At 39.0% G+C, this 15,415-nt stretch overlaps 1 protein-coding gene across 1 annotated transcript in view; it reads right to left on the bottom strand.

Moving 5' to 3' along the window:
* LOC128848967 (uncharacterized) overlaps positions 1–15,415 on the bottom strand; it is an 83,856-nt gene that overhangs the window by 23,456 nt on the left and 44,985 nt on the right. The window contains exons 4-5 of the mRNA XM_054049277.1: positions 4,958–5,230; positions 2,010–2,080 (exon numbers count right to left, since the gene is read on the bottom strand). Coding sequence (XP_053905252.1) covers positions 2,010–2,080; positions 4,958–5,230 — 344 coding nt within the window. The remainder of the gene's footprint in view (positions 1–2,009; positions 2,081–4,957; positions 5,231–15,415) is intronic.

Genomic DNA, 15,415 nt, shown 5'->3' on the forward strand with positions numbered 1-15,415 from the left:
TTCACACCAGGGCCTCCAACTCTGTGTACAAATCTACACAGACACACCTGTTTATGTACACTTTGGTGTGCAAACATCTCTGAATACAGGCATTAAAAATCAAACACCTGTGGTACATGAGTGTTTTTGTGCATGAAAGTATTTTTTGCCAGACATTAGACCTCAGCTGTTGACGCACTACAGTGCACAGGTCCAGCTGGGGGCTGGGTTGAAGCCTTGCAGAATGTTGAGTCTAGGGTTTCCTAGTTGAGCCCTTAACAAAAACAAAACCATGATCCAGTTTGAAAATGAGAAAACTAGAGAGATTAGGTCAGAAATGCTGGGGCACAGTATATTCCTTATATGCTGTAGAAAGAAGTTGTGTATTTTTGGCTTGTGGTAGATAAGCGTGTGAACCGCTAGACTCGTGGCAAAGTGGAAATCAGTTTGCATGAATTTTTTAATTTCTCTCTCTGAATCCAATAAAGCCTTTATTTCGATGTCAAATTTCCAACCAGCTCTTTAAAATATATTAAGTTACATAAATTCCTGTAGTCCATTCCTATGAAATACAGCTATTATACATTTATAGAATTCCTTTTAGCCTGGTCTGTATAGGATAAAGCCATTCCAGGAATTCACATAGTAAATTATGCATTGAATTTGGGGGGGGGGGGGGGAGGGAAAAGGCATTTATATGATCCTAACTCTATCTGACTTATATCTTTCTGTCTAGGTTCTTATAAGAGTGCCCATCACCATAACACCTGAGTACTTCTGAAGATAGAATAAAAAGAAAACCCAACAATATGCATATCTAATTTCCCCCCAAAACTGTCTAGGGCTGTTGGGGGATGGATTTATTTAGTAGGGCTGTCGATTAATCAGTTAACTCACGCAATTAACTCAAAAAAATTAATCACAATGCATCACAGTTTTAATCGCACTGTTAAACAATAGAATAACAATTGAAATGTATAAAATATTTTTGGATGTTTTTCTACATTTTCAAATATCTCGATTTCAATTACAACACAGAACACAAAGAGTACAGTGCTCACTTTATATTACTTTTGATTACAAATATTTTCACAGTAAAAGTGACAAACAAAAGAAATTGTATTTTTCAATTCACCTCATACAAGTACTGTAGTGCAATCTCTTTATTGTGAAAGTGCAACTTACAAAGGTATAGATTTTTTTTGTTACATAACTGCACTCAATAACAAAGCAGTCTAAAAAATAAACTTTAGAACCTACAATTCCACTCAGTCTTACTTCTTGTTCAGCCAATTGCTAAGAGAAACAAGTTTGTTTACATTTACGGGAGCCAATGCTGCCTGCTTCTTATTTACAATGTCACCTGAAAGTGAGAACAGGCATTCGCATTGCACTTTTGTAGCCGGCATTGCAAGGTATTTATATGCCAGATATGCTAAACATTCGTATGCCCCTTCATGCTTCAGCCATCATTCCAGAGGACATGCTTCCATGATGATTATGCTTGTTAAAAAAAAAAATCGTTAATTAAATTTGTGACTGCACTCCTTGGAGGAGAATTGTATGTCTCCTGCTCCATGGTTTTACCCTCATTCTGCCATATATTTCATGTTATAGCAGTTTTGGATGACGAACCAGCATACGTTGTTTGATTTAAGAACACTTTTACTGCAGATTTGACAAAACACAAAGAAGGTTCCAATACCAGATTTCTAAAAAGATAGCTACAGCATTCGAACCAAGGTTTAAGAATCTGAAGTGCCTTCCCAAATCTGAGAGGAATGAGGTGTGGAGCATGCTTTCATAAATCTTAAAAGAGCAACACTCTGATGTGGAAACTACAGAACCCAAACCACCAAAAAAGAAAATTAACCTTCTGTTGATGGCATCTGACTCAGATGATGAAAAAGAACATGTGTCGGTCAGCTCTGCTTTGGTTCATTATTGAGCAGAATCCGTCATCAGCATGGATGCATGTCCTCTGGAATGGTGGCGCAACTGGCACGTAAATATCTTGCAATGCCAACTACAACAATGCCATGCAAATGCCTGTTCTCACTTTCAGGTGACATTGTAAACAAGAAGCGGGCAGCATTAGCTCCTAAAAATGTAAAAAAAAAATTGTTTGAGCAACTGGCTGAACAAGAAGTAGGACTGGGTGGACTTGTAGGCCTTAAAGTTTTACATTGTTTGGTTCTGAATGCAGTTTTTTTTGTACATAATTCTACATTTGTAAGTTCAATTTTTATGATAAAGAGATTGCACTACAGTATTTGTATTAGGTGAATTGAAAAATACTATTTCTTTTGTTTTTTACAGTGCAAATATTTGTAATCAAAAAGAAATATAAAGTGAGCACTGTACGCTTTGTATTCTGTGTTGTAATTGAAATCAATATATTTGAAAATATAGAAAACATCCAAAAATGTTTAAACAAATGGTATTCTATTATTGTTCAACAGCGCAATTAATCCTGTGATTAATTTTTTTAATCTCTTGACAGCCCTATCATTTAGTCCTTATTTATTTACGCCTCCTCTCTCTTTTCGTTGTTCTCTACCCACAGGCCCGCTGACAGGGAGGGCAAAGGGGGCAATTGCCCAAGGACCCAGGTAATTTAAAAGGGCCTGTGGGCCCCCAGCCCTTTTAAATCACCCCGGCGAGCCACAGGGTGCTTAGGCGTGCAAGACCGCTCCGGGCCCTGCGGACCGGCGTGGGCGATCCCTGAAGTGACGTATTCGTCACTTCCGCCCCTGACTCCACCCCCCCCCCGCCAGGGACAGCCATGGCCCTGGGACCCGGAATTTCTGTCAGCGGGCCTATCTACTCTGCTGCTCACTTCCTCTTCCTTCTTGCCTTCACCTCTTTTTCCTCCTCCTCTCGTTGCTGTTTTTTGTTGCAGTGGTGAGAAAGCTAACTCGATTAAACGAATTTTATACATTAGTCTGAAGGCAATGAGATTCGCAGTCACTTTTATCACCTTGTGTAACAAGTTCTGAAGTCTCAGCCCTACTGCCAAGAATGCCATCTCCTGCATTCACAAGCTCCACCCTGAACTTTCACATGCCTTGACATGGCTGATGCATTCTGGACTAGCTGATTAAAATAAATAAATTTAAAAATAACATTCTTATGTGCACTAAATTGCAGTAATCCACCTTGGAGGTCTTGAAGGAATGGAAAAGTGGCCAAGTCCACAGGCTTCAGGCTAATCATAGATCAAAAACATTATTTGTAGTTGTCGCTATGTAGGCACCCAGCAGCAACACAGGAATCCAAGAGGACCCCTAGACTGAGTACCAGTTGGGCTATCTGGGGGAGATGCCTCCAAAGGAGAACCAGGTGCCAGAGGACACTAAGTCTGTAGACACAAACTCTGCTTTTTAGGTTTTGTTTTTTTACTTAATGGATGATGATGCAAACACTAAAGACACACACATAAATGGAGGGGGTAGGAAGCCATTCTGGCTGTTTGGGTTACCTGATCTTCTAGCAGCTACTGCGGATCTAACCACGGCCCTAGACCCAGTGAAGCCGGATATTATCCTCACTGTATCTTCCAGCCATCGATAACCCTTCTTAGCCTGATTGTGTCTCTGCCCGCTAGCCTTCATCCACTCCTCAATCTCAACCAGTCACTGGGCAACTGGCATCTCTATCTAGGTCAGATGATATGTACATCTAGAATGGATGCTATTAGTATACTGGGTATTGTCACTAACTCCCCAGTGGCCCCATATACATGTTAAACAAAAGCAAACATACAAGGGGACCGCATAACTCCACATGAAAGACACTCAGGAAGGACAAGCAATTGTCCCATGCTATCCTTTGAGAACTCCCACCAAAAAAAGAAACTGAATCTATCACAAGCAATCCCATCCACTCTGTGGTCATCTCCAGGAAAGTCAGCACCACATCATGTTCAACAGTATTGAAGGCTGCTGGTAAATCTAACAATACCAATACTTAAACTTCATGGAGGACAACAAAAGTACTATAAGATTACAGTACTTTGCTCCAGTTGGATAATTTCCCTATTCATTCAAAGTAAAGAATTTTTATCATATTAAAAGCTTACATTGAAGAAGTCAATAGTCTTATGGGATTCATCCGGATACTGTTTTAGGGCTCAAATGGGACTACTTGCAGTGACAAACTATGCAATTAGCAATAAGTGTTTTGCAGGATAGAGGCTTTAAATATTACTTTAAAAAAAATCTTGACATACATTTTGCCAACAGCCATTACTTTCTATGGATTTTATGTTTGAATTAAAGTATGTGAAAAAAATATATAAATTAGATTAAAGGACTGTACCTGCATTTTTTACAATATATCACCAATAGGAAAAAACAATATTTTAGAACTTTTCAAAGTACTAAATGGATATATTGTACTAAATATTTTACTTTGCAAATTTTGATATAACTATGAATTTTGAAACATTGACTAAAAGTGTCACAATACAAGAGGCTGGCAAGATTCATTAGTTAATCAGGCTGAATATTTGACATGCATTTTAAGTTTTTAAAAATGCATGTGAGATATTTCATTGGCTGTGTTGTAGTTCTTTCCAAGGTAATTTGCTATGATGCTAAAAATGGTGCAGAATATTAGAAATGAGATTTTATTTTGTGATAAAATTAAAAAGCATATAAATTATGGTTGGCAAAATAACCATGGATAACGCTAATTTATTTAAATATGTACTCTACCATACAAAGAAATTCATTTCTGAGGACCATATAATAAGATTAAAAATGCCACTGATTAAAGAAAGTAGCCTTCAATGCATTTTGGGTTTTAGTTGGAGGAAGTTTCCAACATGAAATAGAATTTTGTTAAATGCAAAACATAAATAAAAGAAAATTAAAGAATTAATTAGAAACAACATGCTGTATTCCTGATCACAGCTAAGAATACAAATCAGAGAAGATAAAAAGGAATTTTATATCAGGTATGGTCTATCACCCACCTCATCTGCCTGTGTGATCACAACTTCTGGGATACTGCTATTTCTGTCATCTTTTTCATCTGCGTGCTGAGCTTCTTCTGTTCTTCCATGAGCTGATATATCCGAAGAACCACAGTCTAGCACTTCACCAACATACTCCTCATCTTCTGGAAAGTCAATGCTGATTGAAGTCTCAAAGTCTTCTACAAAGGCTTTGTTAGCACCATAAGCACTGTCAGAGGTTACCTGAGCCTCGTTAAAGGTCTGGTGTCTTAGGATGACAAACTTTGTTCCCTGTTGAACAAAGAAAAGATAAGACAGAAAGGGTCTTTCAATAGGACACAGATTCCCTTTAGCTTGCCATGAACTATATTTTATACATAAAGAATCCTAAGAAAGCATGATGCTTAAGTTTATGAAATTTCAAAGTGTGTATCTTTTCTCAGGGAAAAGAGGCTGCAAAGCAAAGTTACTATACCAACGTTCATCCATTTTCATGACCTATTTAACAATACAAAAAAACCCTTTACAAAAAAAATCAGTATACATCCCATTATAATAATAATTTTTGATATACTTGATCAGCCTCAGAAAGGATAACTATCATAATTTTAAACATACTGTCATTAATACCATGAAGATCAGAAAATTACCCCATAACTGCCTACTGAAGGGTTTTATGTACCTTCCTCGAAAACATCTGGTGCTGGCCCCCATTAGTGACAGGATACTGAACTCAATGGATCTGTCTGATATTTGATCCAGTAAATGAATTATCCTGTCTGTCTAGCAAGGAATGTTGATACAATATTGATATTACACTGATACTCATCTTATTAGCATTGTGTTTGTACAGAGAATTTTACACTTCCACAAAAAAAAATTCCTGAATGCTTCAAAAAAATTATATATATACACACACACACACACACACACACTCACTCACTGGAGCACTGTTCTCCCTCCTCCCCCATATATTTAAATTTTCTGTATCCTGAGAGTCTTTAGGTTCCTACTTTGAGTAATTTCTAATTTAAAGTGCACAGCACCCCCCCTCCCCAATACCTTGAAAAAAATTATATTGCAATACATGTGGGTGCAAGCACAACATTCATTGTTTCAAGTTACACAGTAATGCATTCTGTGCATTAAAGATTGTAATCTGGCCCTTTAATTAGAAAGAGAAATTATTTCATTTGAGTCGCTACTTGCTAATTGTTTCTACTTCTGGCCTTTTAAAAAATAACTTGACATTATTTTTAAAAACTGGCAGAGTATGAATATCCAGATGACACAGGACATAATTATAACAAAAGGGAAGTGTTCTGTGACTAAAATGACATTATGTTGATTTCCACACAAAGCAGGGTTTCAAGAGCTTTGAGAAAAGGAAGAGGGGACCATACCCAATCCTAGAACTTCACTTTTAATCAAGTTATGCAATGAACTTACCTTAATTTCATTACGTACATTCAGGTGATCATGCACTGACTGTGTAACATACAAGTATATGGCTATATTCATGAAACAGCTCAATCTTTGGGAAACAGCGGAGTTAGTTCCAGAAACCACAGCACACACTGCTATGAGAGTCTTATCTCGAGACATGTGCCAGACCCTAGCTACTCTGATGCTTTGCCAATTTATACCAGCTGAGAATCTGCCCCAACGTCAACTACAGAAGTCGTTTACAATTCTGTTTAAAGCCTATGTACTGGATAAATGTTACTCTCCTCCTCCCCCACTCCCCCTGCATTGACAATTGGCCTCATAGTTACTATCTTGGACTCCCAAGAATGGTATCAACCTAGGTATATTCAAGATATTACATCTGCACAGTATTTCATCAGGGTGTTGCACCTGCCTATTGTATCTTGATCGACAGATGCTCAGAAAGACCCCATTAAAGTCAACTAACTGCATACGTATACAATCACAGACGTAGATTGGCTTCTGACAGTCAGATGGAACTCTTGAGCCATACAACAGATGCCTTAACTGGGTTATATAATGCACTCACTACATGTTGCATGTCATGATTTCCTCATACGGAATGCAATACATCAAGCATAGTCAAGAGTTTATCTGAAATTGCCTCATCTTCTAGTAGCCTTTGTACTACTGCTCATATGCTAACAGAGATTGCCCTTCAACTCAAGTACAAGATGGCTGTTTTTGGAGATGGAAGTTATGAGTTCTGGTCCCCGTGCTATATATAGCCTATTCAGTGTGTGGCAGCAAGTTAAAATCTGTATGTGAACATGTTTTTTAAGAAACTTGTCTCAAGGAGCCCTTCCGAAACATCAAAGCAGGAAAAAAAAAAAAAAACAGTTAGGCACCTTTCTCTCTGCTCAGTGCCCCCACTTAGCCAGGCTCAAGGGACCATTTCAGTGCGGAATAAGTTTGAAACTATCCCTTTTTAAATTATTTTCCCTATCTGTTTGATCTTCTTGGTATTTCCCGGTCCACTGTAGATATTCCTAAAGGCATTATTCTTTAACATCAAGTGTCATGGGGAATACTTTCCGTTTTTAATAAATAAAATCTGAATCCTTCTTGCACAGACAAAATAAAATGAAAATAAATCCTTCGCTTTTATTGAGGGGTTTTCATCTATAGGTCTTAAAGGGGAAAGTAATTATTGTCCCCATCTTACAGGTAGGGAACTGGAGGCACAGAGAGGTGAAGTGACATGGCTAGTCACCCAGGCCAGTGGCAGAGGCCAAGAATAGAATTCTCCTGACTCCCAGTCCAGTCCTCTGTCCACTAGATCATCATTTTGTGATGTGTCATTCACAATTATCAACTACGAAGCAGGAAGTCTCAAAATGATATCACAGAAGAGAAAAAAAAACATTAAGTCAGTTAGTTAAAACTTCTCTCGGCTGAGTGAGCTCCATAGCCTGGTTAGTGGGGCCTTTGGATTCTTAAGTATGGCTTTTGCTTAGCTTTAATATATTCTCCCCATGCAAGATCCATTTGTGGGTCTCAGAACATCCTAATTCACAGTGGAAAAATTTACCAGCTAGTTCAGTATTTTAGTAGCCTTTAATTCATGGAATGTAACCAATATAAGCTTGATAAAAGAGTAATAATTGTGAGGTTGCCACTCATTGGAGACAAACTGCATATACCCAATTCTAACTAGTGAAACCGAGCTAGTTGCAACACCCAGCCTGTGTGAGATAACTGGTCTACCCACACAATGGGCATAACTCCGACATCTTTTTTTATGGTAGAAGAGAGGAAAAGGGGGATTAAAACTATATGGTATTGCACTATTTCCTTTTAAAGGAACGTGTGGTCTATCCCCAGAAAATTTGTTAAGACAAATAAAACACGAATGACTATATTGCTGGATTTGACCACAAGCTCAGTATTAATTTTTTTGAAAACACTACAAGGGTGACTTTAATGAACAGTATGATAAATCAACTTCCCTTAATATTTGGGAGAGGTTTTTTTCCCCACTCTAGACATATTAACCACATTAATATAAGATAGTATAAAACATGATTCTATAAATGTGTTTGATGTCCTATGCATCAACCTCCAGTAAACAATATCATCCCAACTATATTTTTTCGACTGCAAGGAAATCAGTATTTGAAACAGACTCAAATATACAGAAAAGTGCACTCTAATTACAAGCCATTCATTCTGTGCCATGTTTCCATATAAACATCTATTAGAAAGCACCATACAAATTGTAGTGGGTCCCTTAGAAATATAGAATAGTGCTAACTAAATTCCATGTTTGCGTAAAAGCACAGGATCATATTATTTACACTGATTCCAATAATGTAATCTGTTTTGACGGGTGAATTTCCTGTTAAATCCTGGCAAATCATACACCCTTACATCTATGTGAATGATTCCATTTGCTGTCAGTTGTGTAATATGGGCAACTTTGTTACTAGTCAAGCGTAAAAGACAGTGGGAAAAAATTCTGCACACCAAGTGTGACATTGCACTGTGGAAGTAGGCATTAAATTAGAGTGAGAGGTTATAAGTCTGACAGAAACCTGATCTGTATTCCCTAATTATAGAGTCTCACTTTCACAAAACTGACACAAATGTTAAGCCAAATTAAATGTTGTTTAATTAACTATCATATACAAGACTTCAAAGCGGAATGTCTACATGTTATTTAGCAAAGTAACGGAAACCCAAGGACTTGTGAATTATCAGTCAACACAGACTGCCATCTCAGCTAACTGTTACAAGGTTAAGCCATTTCTTTTTCACGCATCTATCCTTTTAGTGCACTGCTTGTAATATTTACAGAAAAAGGCAACATGGTAAACAGTTTCACACAATGAGGTGTGAGAGTTGATAGGGCACTATGCAATAACTTTGAACTCCCCTGATGAGCTGCCAAAAATCGTTATGAATGGCCCAGCTGATGACTGATAAAAGAAAAAACAAACAGCACTGGTAATTCATGACAAGGCATACACTGCCATGACAACTAAAAGTGCAGAGTGACAGCTCTTAAGGTAAATGGGATTCTGGGAGCTTCTTTCGTCTTATTTTTTTGGTTCGGTATTAAATATTTTCAGACCTACTAATTCTTTTAGTATTAGGAGGAAAAAGGGATTTATGATTCTAATTATTTCACTTTAATTTGTTAAAATGAAACAATCACTCTGTGTTTTGAATACAAAATGATTTCTGTTATAAAGTGCTAATTTATAGGGGCTAAAACCTTCCTGTGACTTGGATGGGACTTCAGGTGCTCAGCACTTTGCAAGATCAGGCTCTTTCACTGGGAATTAAAATGTCAATGACGCTCAAAAAGTTGAACCTGGGCAGTGGGTGTCCAGACAGACCACTCCTGCAATGCACTATGGGACAACAGCAGGAGTAGCATTAATCAAATACAAATTGTGTGACCCCAGCACTGGGATGTGCATCGACACTAGCCACCCAACTGATGGAGCCAAAGCCAATGGAGATTTTATCTAACTTGGAACTGGGGTAACTTGCATTGATTAATGGTCAGAGAAACATGACCCAGAGCAAATTTGTGCATGGGCACAAATGTATTTTCCATTGACGGAAAGATGCAGCCACTGATGTCTCGAACACAGAATAGGCCCTACAATTAGATTCCACATGGGCACAGGGGATCTGTCTACACGGATCCAGCTGGCAAATATTTTCAATTGCTTCACAGAAAAGCACAACTGCAACACTCTGAATGATTCAGCCATCATTTCCCAAGGAATAGTTTTGGTTAACTTTCCAAAAATATCAGTGTATTTGTTTAAAAAGAAACAATATTAAAACAATTCCATAGACAAAGCACGGGAAACTGATTTGTTAAAATTTCAGATGATCTATTTCCAAACCCTGTTTAATGGACGACACTGGCCATACTCATTAACACTCCGAGTCTCCTCACTGCTTACATGCCCTCAAAATCACAGTAGGAAGGCCACATTTTCTAAAAAAGCATTATGCAAGTGATGTGTGAACAAAGCCATATATTAACATAATTTCCCCTAATTGTTTTACAGCTGTTAAATTGACAATATACAAGGCACTAATATTAGCAGCCCTTGCCTCTTACTCTATCCACTCTAAGCTTTCAAATATCTCAATTATTGAAAATGGAACTTAGCATACAAGTTGAAGTCAAACATTCATGCTCCTTTTCCATTATCTCCCCCCAGGCCAAAACACATGAGCCTCTACCATCTCCCCTTCTATCTTTGTCGCAGACTAACCCAGACTGCTGGAGGTCTGTGTTTAAAAAAACAAAAACAAAAAACTTTAAACTGTTTAAACAGTTTGTAAAACTTTTAGGGTCTGATCATGTACCTTTCCCCATTCACAGTGGCCATATAACCATAGTCTAAACCATGTCAACCCTGAAGTGTTTGAAAATGGTTCTGCAGACAGTTTCTATGCTGGGGAGGGGACCTAAGACTCTAACTACATGATGGAAACCTACTGCATTATAGGACTCAAAAACACACCACACATCTCAGGCTGGTCTCATAAATTCTACAAGAATTTATCATTAATAATAAATCATTTTAAAAACCCTGGGTTGGGAACTGACAGTCACCTTGCAACCAGGTCCTGCATAGCTTTTCACAGTGACAATTTCTTGTTTCCATTAAAAATGATCTGAGGCCTGGTCTACACCTACAACATATGTTAACGTAGCTGAGGGATGGGAGAAATTCACAATCCTGAGAGATGTAGTTAAGCTGACCTAAGCCCTGGGATAGGCAACGTCTACACTAGTAGCAAGCACTACAGCAATGCTGCTGTAGCATAGATATTTGCTACAGCAACAGAAGGGGGTTTTCTGTTGCTGCAGTGAATCCACACCCTCAAGAGGTGGTAGCTAGTTCAATGGAAAACTCTTCTGTCGACCTAGCAGTCGCTATTCCAGGGCTTAGGTCAACCTAGTTACCAGCTTTCGAGAGATAACTATGGCTCCTTCCATCACCGTAGCAAGGGTCTACACTACACCAGCATAGCTGCAGCTCGTCAGCTGTGCTATTGCAGTGCTTATAGAGTAGACATAGGCGGAGACTCAGGGAGCCAGGCAGCCTACCCTAGAAAAACATCCCAGAGTAGCAGTGTCAACCTCAAGTGCCCCTGTCTCTCCTCCAACAAGGTTGCCTGCCGAGCCAAAATCTTAACACCCGTATTAGAAAGTGTGCTAGGATCCCACCAATAACTGTGTACTGGTTAGTCTCTTAGTTCATAGCTGTATTTCCTTCCAACTCTGTCTAAGTGCAGAATATTTAAAGAAGGAGGGGGCAGCTGACACAGTACTCCACCTCAGGGAATGCTCTACCCCACCAAGGTCCAAAACAGCCTCAAACTTGCTGTTCTTCCAGGCAGGTTGCAAAGTCCATGTGTTGGAATGGGTGCTGGTAGCAGAGTGGGGAACAGATTTCTGTCCAATGGGCAAGGGCAGCCTCGTCAGCTGTCTGAGTCACATGACTGGTGATGACATTATGTGTAGCAGGGAGGGGCAAAAGGAGAAGAGATCCTGCTTTGGGCAGTTTTGTTTTGTAGCTCCTACATGTCAAGGAGGCCTAGAGCTATGGAAGAAGCCTTTAGTGAGAAGAACTTGTTTTTAAATTTTTTTTTTTAAAACTGTGTGCATACATACACACATGTATAGAAACAGAGGGAAGGAGTAGATGCCCAGGGAGGTTGAAGTGTTCTCCAGCTGATTTTTGAATGTTATAATTCTTGATGTCTGGCCAAACTGGACAGTCTGTACGCAAAAGAATAAATGGACACAAATCAGAAGTCAAGAATTATAACATTCAAAAACCAGTCGGAGAACACTTCAACCTCCCTGGTCACGCAATAACAGACCTAAAAGTCACAATTCTTCAACAAAACAACTTCAGAAACAGACTCCGAGAAACTGCAGAACTGGAATTAATTTGCAAACTGGACACCATTAAATTAGGCTTGAATAAAGACTGGGAGTGGATGGGTCATTACACAAAGTAAAAACTATTTCCTCATGCTAATTTTTCCCTTACTGTTACTCACATCTTTTTGTCAATTGTTTGAAATGGGCCATCCTGATTATCACTACAAAAGTTTTTTTTCTCCTGCTGCTAATAGCCCACGTTAATTGATTAGTCTCAGAGTTGGTATGGCAACACCCATTTTTTCATGGTGTGTGTAGGTGTGTATATAGATCTATATCTATACATCTTTCTGCTGTATTTTCCACTGCATGCATCAGATGAAGTGGGTTTTAGCCCACGAAAGCTTATGCTCAAATAAATTTGTTAGTCTTTAAGTACTCCTCGTTCTTTTTACATACAATTTACTTATTGATTCACTTTGCTCTACATGGTCTCAAAAATTCCTCTCTGGAGTGATTTCCCCATTTAAGTCTCTTTTGTACATACTTTACATATTCAACAAAGTAAATGGTAGGTTTGGATTACTACGGCATGACGTGAAAGTGTCACATACAGCCTTGTAAATTGCACATCTGATAATCTACAAATATATTTGTGAAAAGGCAGACATTTAATTAAAAAAAACCTCAGAAGTTTTAATATCTGCAGTTATATCCCAAAGCCTTCCAGAGGTGAAGAACCACTATGGTTATTTAGCCTCTTAGATTCTGGCCAGCAAACAGCTTTCCTTACTAGCATCTGATGGCTGAAACACTTTTTCCTCTTAAGATAACAAGCAAACAAGGTAATGTCAGTAGCTCTCTACTCCTTCACAGCATGAATATCTTGGATTTCACATCAAAATGGTAACACTGTTGTGACATGTCACATCCATGGAACTGATTTACAGAAGGAGCCAAAGACAAAGTTTAAAGAAGGCTGTGGAATAATCCCCAATATAAGTGACTTTTTCAGCCATGTGATACTGCAAATGGGAAATAAATTATATAGGAGTGCAAACTTCTCTCCAAGTGACCACATGATCACGCCACCTTTGACCTTATCCTTCCCACATCCTAAACCCTCTCTGTATTATTGTCCGCACCTGTTCATGTCTGAATCCTGAAAACACTTTACAGCTAGAACCCTTAGACCAGGGGTCGGCAACGTTTGGCACATAGCTCGCCAGGGTAAGCACCCTAGTTGGCCGGGCCAGTTTATTTACCTGCTGTATAATTTGCACACCTGGGCACCATGTACCCCTCTCACAAAAAATGGTGGTTTCTCCCTTCTTCTCAGCACAGATGTAATAGCAGAGTCTCATATTACCCAAGTTTACTTCCTTCTACAACTGTCAATAGTACAATTATTAGAATTCCATGAAGTTTTAATCACAATTTAAAGCCTCAGCTGAATTTGCCAAAATAAGTGAGAATGTATTTCATTTCATCATGAATCATCTTGGCTTTGTTACTTCCTAATTCATAAGTGCCATTAATCTGTGACATATCTCCTAAATCAGTGCCAATGAGCAAGGTCTCCCATACACTGTTCTGACTCATCAGGCAGTGAGCAGCAGAAAACAGGTGTTTCAAACAGACAGTGCATTGTACCAGTGCTCTATGTTTTTTATTGAGTACCTACAGATTTCCATGAGAAGATTAAGGTTCTTATTTTTAAACTTTTAAGTCTGAAGTGGCCCCCATTACTGGAGCAACAGCTTAGCCCCCTGTGTATTACTGCCATACTTGGTATAATCTGAGGCACATGAGTTGACAGCCCCCTCCGGGCATAAACTTCAGAGGCCTCAGCACATGGCACTAAGAGCGAGAAGTGCTTATAACTCTATTTCACGTCCCCTGCTGGTTCATCAAAGCCCTGGTGTGATGATCCTCAGGAACCACTCCAAGATATACCTGTTCTCTCAGGCTTTTCTCACAGGAGGGGTGGAGGAATGCTGACAGACTGGAAGATTACATTTGGGGTCAGGAAGATACCGTAGGGCCTGGGTTTGTATTATGTTGTGCTCCTGAAGATAAAAAAAACAACACCACTGTCAAGAACCAAGGACAATTATTATACATGCTTCCCACACCTTGCTCTGCCTTGTCCAAACCTGCAACATCACTGCAATTCCAGTCCTAGCCTTTCTTATACCGAGAGACTTGCTTACTCCAAGTTATTTGTGGTCTTGTTATATGAACACGTAGAGGTGACCACTATCCCTGTTTTCTCTCATGACCTACTCCAGAATTTGAACCCAGACTTTCCGCCAGTGCAATCCAGCCCTCGATCTATCTTGTTAGCGTATTTAGTATAGATGTTAAAAGCAGTTACAGAATATTCGATTTGCAACCTGCCATGTCTCATTTATGTGATGTAGCCATTGCAATAAAACACTTTTGACATATTACACCGGCCTATGACATGATGCCAATGGAAAATGACATGCCACAACACAATGAATATGATAACATTTAAAAAGCTACACATACCTGAATAACTAATATTTACCAACCATTCTAAAATAGGTCAGAAAAAGATAGGGGTACCAAGCATGATTTGAAAAGCACTTCCAGCATCTTCCTGAAAATGCTTTAAGTCAGTGTAGAGTGCACCAGATAATGTCAAGGTGCTTTCTCAAGCTATCCTCTACAGAGCTATTATTTAAAAACTAAAGACATTCTATCCTATATAGATTCTTATACTTTCCTCATCACTGAAGTATCCTAGTACCCTCCACTAGTGCATGTGACGAACATCGGACACATGCGGTTTGTTCTTGCTCACATCCTCCCCCAGTAGGAGAGTGCTGGGTCATGTTGTGTCTCGTCGTTTTATTTTATTTTAATGTATGCACTGCTGTGCACCTTGGACTTGGAGCAGAAGGTGGGGAGGCTTTTGCTGGGCCTTTGCTCCTCCGTCTTGTACCAGCCCCTGGAAAACTGTCTCACGCACGGGTGACCTTTACCTTTATGACAGAAAGTTCCATTGTGCCCAAGAAGCCAAGTTGACCACAGTCCTTGTCTCAGAGCTTTAGGTGATCTAGATTTAGGTGATCAACTTGGAAAAATGCAAGCCA

This window comes from Malaclemys terrapin, chromosome 14 (assembly GCF_027887155.1).
Source record: "Malaclemys terrapin pileata isolate rMalTer1 chromosome 14, rMalTer1.hap1, whole genome shotgun sequence".
NCBI lineage: Eukaryota > Metazoa > Chordata > Testudines > Emydidae > Malaclemys > Malaclemys terrapin.